The sequence below is a fragment of the Mesocricetus auratus genome, unplaced genomic scaffold (assembly GCF_017639785.1).
Source record: "Mesocricetus auratus isolate SY011 unplaced genomic scaffold, BCM_Maur_2.0 Super-Scaffold_100010, whole genome shotgun sequence".
In the NCBI taxonomy this organism is placed as follows: Eukaryota; Metazoa; Chordata; class Mammalia; order Rodentia; family Cricetidae; genus Mesocricetus; species Mesocricetus auratus.
The window spans coordinates 49,179,674-49,185,673 of record NW_024429194.1 but is presented as its reverse complement, the minus strand read 5'-3'; the positions used below and the strand labels follow the sequence as shown (position 1 = coordinate 49,185,673).

The window sequence follows — 6,000 nt, the reverse complement described above, 5'->3', positions numbered from 1 at the left end:
CATGGCAAAGAACATGAATGAGGGACGGTGGGTAGACAGATGAGTGGACCGGTCCATAGGCTTCCCATGGCGGGCACGTGGAGATTTGATAAATGTAACGGGAAGCCATTGGAAGAGCCCACGCAGGGAAATGCCAGCTTTAAGTAGAAAAGGGTTGTTGAGTGCTTGGGCTGGCTTGGGAGGACTTTCCCCCCAGAACAAGAGCATCTGAGTCCAGAAACAGAAGCAGCCTGGGGAAGGGAGCGTGACTTAGCACATTTACTGAGTTTGTATCTTATATCCAGAGCCTCAGAGAGCTATCAGGGATTTCTGAGCAACAGGGCACAGCCAAACAGCCAGCCTGGAGGCCCTATCTAATCCACAGAGATCTCCGACTTCCCCTCCCAAAATCTTACCCCAATTTGTTCAGCAATTTCTTAATACATGTGACTCACCCTCACATACACACCCTTGTGCCTATGTAAACTGGGAAGCTTGAAGAGCTCGCCTTTAAAATTGTCAAGAACTGTGAGAGCTGACAGCCACACTCAATTGGGTGTGTTCTCTGGAATGACTCGGTGACAGGAGGAAGCCACATATCTTGAGGAGGAGGAAGTTCTCAGCCAGGCCGAGGGGATCTGGGTGCTTCTGGCCTGAAGCCAAGTCACACAGTGAGCATTCATCTTAGCATCAAGGTTTTACTCTAATGAAGGCACCAGGGCTCATGACCTTATGAAGGATGTTCTAGAAAAGAGAAGACTCATTAACTCTCCCAAAACCAGGCCATGGAAGCAGCTACTTGCCTTACTCACATGCAGCAAGCCTAGAGCATCACTTTAGTTAACCAATGAGAACAGTCTGATTTCATTGGTGGGTGCATAGCTGGAGGGTTTTTGTGTAAGCATGGTGTCTTCTCATCGTGGGCTGTCTGTACCCTTAGCGTTGTTTCAAACCAGGACACTTGGCTTAGTTACGTCTGAAACCTGAAGTGCCAGTCTTGTCTCCATTGGCCTCAGTATGTCTTCAAGAGGTCACACTTTTCCCACAGAGTCATCTTGAGTGGAGAGAAGAAGCAGGAAGGGAATGACTCGGTGACAGGAGGAAGCCACATATCTTGAGGAGGAGGAAGTTGCAGAGTAGGTTTCAGTTTAGGAGGTTGTGTGTGGATTTCGCACAATGCTCTCAGATTTCAGAGAAAGCCAGAGGAGGTATAGGCTGTATTCTGAGCCAACTTCAAAGCCAGGATTGGTGGGAGGTGAGGCATGGATTAGAAGAGGCCACCCAGGGCTCTGGACTTTAAAAAGCCAGGAAGCAAACCCCTCTACCCTGTCCCTGCTGGGGCTCCAGGCTGCCTGCTTCCTCCACTCAGGAGAAATTCTAGCTGCTTTCCCCTCGATCCTTTCTGCTCGCTTCTATAGCTGGTATCGGAAAGTGTTCCCGCCTAGAGCCAGGAGGCCAAACTTACTAGAGCCATGCCTTGCCCATCCCAGAGCTCGGATGAGCTGGTGTTCTTTGTGAATGGGAGGAAGGTAAGTAGTGGGTAGAGTTAGCTCTGTGGCTTGCAGCAGGAAACCCCTGGCTCCAGGGGTGCTCTGAGGAATCTGGATGGAGGCTCCCAGTCCGGAACAAGAAGCCCAGGTTCAGGAACCCATCCTGGCTTGCCTTTTCTCCGCTCAGTCAACACTTGGGTCCTGGCAATGGGGGGACCCAGGAGAGCAGTGGACTCTTTGCACAGCCCTGGTGCTGTCGGTCAACTCACACCCACGCTGCCCTTCATTGTATAACCTGATGCAAGCAACTTCACCTCCCTGAGCTCCCGGTCCTCCTGCAGCGTCTACTTCTTCCCACAGCTGCTGTAAAAACACGAAGGAAGCTGCACCTGCCATTGGTCAGGAAGCAGTCCACTCTGTAGCACAGTTCCAGGTTCAAACTCCACAAGGTTTTAAATGGAAATGGAATCCGTCTTTGTTTTTCTATTTATCGAATCAATTCCTCTACGGCAGTGGTTCCCAACCTTCCTAATGCTGTGACCCTTTTGTACAGTTTCTCGTGTTGCGGTGACCCCAACCATAAAATTGTTTTGTTGCCACTTCATAACTGTAATTTTGCTACATGCACCGTAATGTAAGTATCTGTGCTTTCCAATTGTCTTAGGCGACCCCTGGGGAAGGGTCATTAGACAACACCCCCCAGGGGTCGTGGCCCACAGGTTGAGAACTGTTGCTCTGTGGAATCCCCGCTATATAGGAATGTTGTAAGTGTGTGTAAGTGCAGTCAGACTGGAGGCCCCTTTCTCCCTGGGTTTCAGCCTGTCCTCAGGGAATACATGGACAAGGACAGAGCCTCTCAGTTGCTACTCCCTGAGAGCCTCCTCCCTGGCCTCCCCACCCCCTCACACAGGACAATGGCTACTTTTAGAGTACCCAGGCCCTTCTTGCCATTAGCTCCCTTCCGCCTTCCAAGAGCACACAGCTTTTATGGAGTCTCCTCACCTCCCTCCAAGAGCCTTTCAAACCTCTGACCTACAGACCTAACCGGAACGCAGTCATGTCTACCCCACCTCAGGAAGCAGCCCAAGGAAGCAGCCCGAGCCCTGGAGGGCTCCTCATTGTCCTGCACACATTCCGTCCTCAATGTAGCCTCCATGGGCAGCCACTGCCACGTTAGTCTACAGCCGTCCCTCACGAGCGGAGCTACAAATGGCTTTTCAATTTGGAAACCCAAAAGCCAGAGGGGTTCCTTCCTATGTCAGCCCCAGATCAAATTATGAGCCCATAGTGACATGGCTGTAGTCAGAACAGAGAAAAGTCCACAGACGGAGGGAAAGGGAGAGGAAGGGGAAGAGGAGGGGACGGGAGGGAAGGGGGCAGAAAAGTGTGTGGTGGGAGTCTGTGGATAGTTTGTATGGGGGCAGAGCTGTTTTTAAAGGGCCTGAGGTGAGAGTAAGGGCCATGGAGGAGAGATTTTGTTGTTGTTCCATTGACGAGGCACCTCCCCAGCCCCAGGGAATGCGTGAATGGTTCTCACCTCAGAAGTATCTTCCTATAGATTTCTAGTCTTTGAGTTGTGCAGAAGTGAGTGTCTCCCTTCTGAGGAGAAAGTGAGCTGCCAGTGTTGACCTTCTTTTCCTGCCCTATGACACCCGACTCTCCTGTCACACAGCAGAGTGGCAAGAGGTGTTCACATGACATCCCAAGGCAAAGCAGCGTGACACAAATAGGAAAAAGGAAACAACAAAGTCCCCGGTGACTTTTGGTATCAGCACCCCCCTTTCCAAAGGAAGGGATGGGAGAAATCTCATGCCCACTAAAGCCACTCTAGGTCATGAGCAGGGTATCAAGGCTCACAAACATCCTACCGAGACATCCATTCAATCCCATAACCTCTCCTGTTTCCAATGCAGGTGATAGAGAAGAATGTGGACCCGGAAGTCACTCTGCTGGCCTTCCTGAGAAAGAACTGGATCCTTTCAGTTGAAGCCTCAGCCGTGCCTGTGCACGCCTGATAGAACTTAATAACTTGAGCCTCCGTGGCTATGAGAGGTGGTAGCCAGCCAGCCAGCCTTTGCTTTTGGCAGTGGCTTGAAGACTATCAAGTTAATTGAGCTAGTTTACAGAGGAAAATGTTTCCCACTATTGCTTTTGTGTGATTGAATAGCATGAAATAGAAGCTAAGGGGTTTGTTTCAGCTCTGCCACAGGGGTGTTATGTAATAGAGGCTCCGGTTGCCTGTAACCTGCCCTTTACGAAACCAAATTCTCAGATCTGGGGATTGACTATGGCAAGGAGAAAGATTTCTTTACGTCTGTTTTCTTACACCAGATTTGCCCCCACCAACTTATATCCTGGATCACAGATCTCCATAACGATAAACGTATTTTAATTAGTAAACCTGATGGATTGCTCTGGGAAGCAAAAATATAAATAATGAAACTAAATGAAAGGAATCATATATTGATGAGATTGACTTCTGAACAAGTTTTGCTTGGTTTCTAATTAGCTGTCAATATTTGAAAATGAGGACGTTTTGTGTTTTAGCCAGTCAAGACTTTACTGGGCAAACACAGAGGTGGCCAGCCCTTCCCACAGTGGTTGTGCTTGGAGTTGGCTGAGGACTGTCCATGGTCCTGTCTCTCAGGATCAGTTTCTCACCCAGGCTCCTCTTCACTTACGTAACCCTCTGATCTGCATTTGAAGTTAGGAACCAGTGACCCCATTAGGAAACAACAACAACAAAAAACAGAGAGTAGCAAGGAACTAATGAGTTTAATGTCTCATTGATATTTTAATCACAGCTGATCAAATAACTATGGAAACACAGTTAGGGAGCCGAGTAAGAATAGAGACAGAGCCAAGGCAGAGCCCAGCTTTGTGATTTCTTGGAGAGAGTTAGAGCCTGAGGGCAAGGATAGGAAGGAGACCTTGAGAGCCACCATCCACATTCAGATGCAATGCAGCTAGGAAAAGGCTGGATAGCAATGCCTTGACCAAACTAGGAATGAGTTGTTATTAAAAACAGTTCTCTGGGATGCAGAGATGGCTCAGTGGTGAAGAGTTGCTCTTCCAGAGGTCCTGAGTTCAGTTCCCAGCAACCACAGGGTGGCTCACAAACTTCTGTAGTGAGATTGGGTGCCCTCTTCTGGTCTGCAGGGATACAGGCAGAACACTGTATACATAATAAATAAACAAAACTTTTTAAAAAAAAAGTTCTTCTCCCCCAGTTACATGATTAGAACCAGAAGGAGGCATAAGAATATGTTATAATGAAATAGGGTTTGTTGAAGGAGTTTCACCTTAAACCCCACAAGATGCTTATAGTGAGCCTACCATGGAATGTAGGTATCGCTCCTCCCTCTCCACAAAGGGAAACAAGGCAGAATGTGCTAACATGTCCAGGCCCACACTCCAATCGAATGGCTTCTTAGACTGTGTCTCACCCCACACCTTTCACACTGGTGACACCTTAGGGAGGCAGGTATCTCAGAGGCAAAATGTCCACTTTGCAACTTTTCCTTGACTTCTCCCTTTCCAGTACGCCTTACAGGAACCAAGTACGCCTGTGGAACTGGAGGCTGTGGGGCTTGCACTGTGATGGTGTCTAAGCATGACCCGGTGTCCAAGAAGACAAGGTAGCTACCCAAGGTGCAGTAACCAGAAGAGAAGTCTGTCTCTGCCTGGCTTCTCTTCTGCCATATCGCTAAAAAAAGACCAGATCCTCGGAGTCTCCCCTTCTTAGATCCCACAGAAAATCCCCACTTTAAATACTGTGAGCCCTCTGCTCTGATAATGCTAATTGCCCTCTGCACATCACTTTTGGGGTACGAAGACCCATTGTATACTCCAGGTTAAGAACCAAGACAAGCCAACTGTTCGTTTCCTACTTGTGGTCAAGGCTATAGAACCAACAGCCTATTTATTGATCAACAACATTAGCCTGGAAGCTAATGCTCACTTTGTTCTTGAACTGGGCCAACCTTGCAGAGCAAGACCCTGAGCCTTGCTCCCCCTTTAAGAGTCAGATCCCAGCACTTGGGCTCCATCTACATCATTGGCCCATACCAAGACTGCTTCAGAATACAGATCACCACACATTGTTAAATGACTTCACTCAGAGAGCCTAAACTAACAATGAATCCAGAATGTGTCAATATGGCCACATCACATCATGTTTGTGATGAGATCATTGCTGTAATGAAGACTAAATAAAAGTCCAGCCACCCTTCTGGTGACATGGGGCCATTGTCACTGCTCCTAGGTGGATCTATCTTAAGACTGTAGAGATTTTCTGAAGTTCAGGATGTCCAGGTTCACATTAAGGATCCCCAGTTCTCACAGGTGGCATCGAGTGAGCAGAGAGGGCTCTGACTTCCTCGGATCTCTCACCCCTGCCGTCCCCCAAATCAGTCATCACCCCAACAGTCCCCCAATCGTCAGTCATAAACTCGGGAGGGTCTCCACTGCCCTTCATAGTTCTGGTTTCTCCGCGGGACAGAACTATGTCACCTCACTTAGTTTTCTGTGT

The 6,000-nt window shown here is 48.6% G+C and overlaps 1 protein-coding gene across 2 annotated transcripts in view; it reads left to right on the top strand.

Moving 5' to 3' along the window:
- The first annotated feature begins 1,314 nt into the window (after window positions 1-1,314).
- LOC101823275 (aldehyde oxidase 2) overlaps window positions 1,315-6,000 on the top strand; it is an 89,050-nt gene continuing 84,364 nt past the window's right edge. For both annotated transcript variants that reach the window (XM_040753581.1, XM_040753580.1), the window contains exons 1-3: window positions 1,315-1,508; window positions 3,383-3,440; window positions 5,011-5,107. In XM_040753581.1, coding sequence (XP_040609515.1) covers window positions 1,452-1,508; window positions 3,383-3,440; window positions 5,011-5,107 — 212 coding nt within the window. In that variant the 5' untranslated portion in view covers window positions 1,315-1,451. The remainder of the gene's footprint in view (window positions 1,509-3,382; window positions 3,441-5,010; window positions 5,108-6,000) is intronic.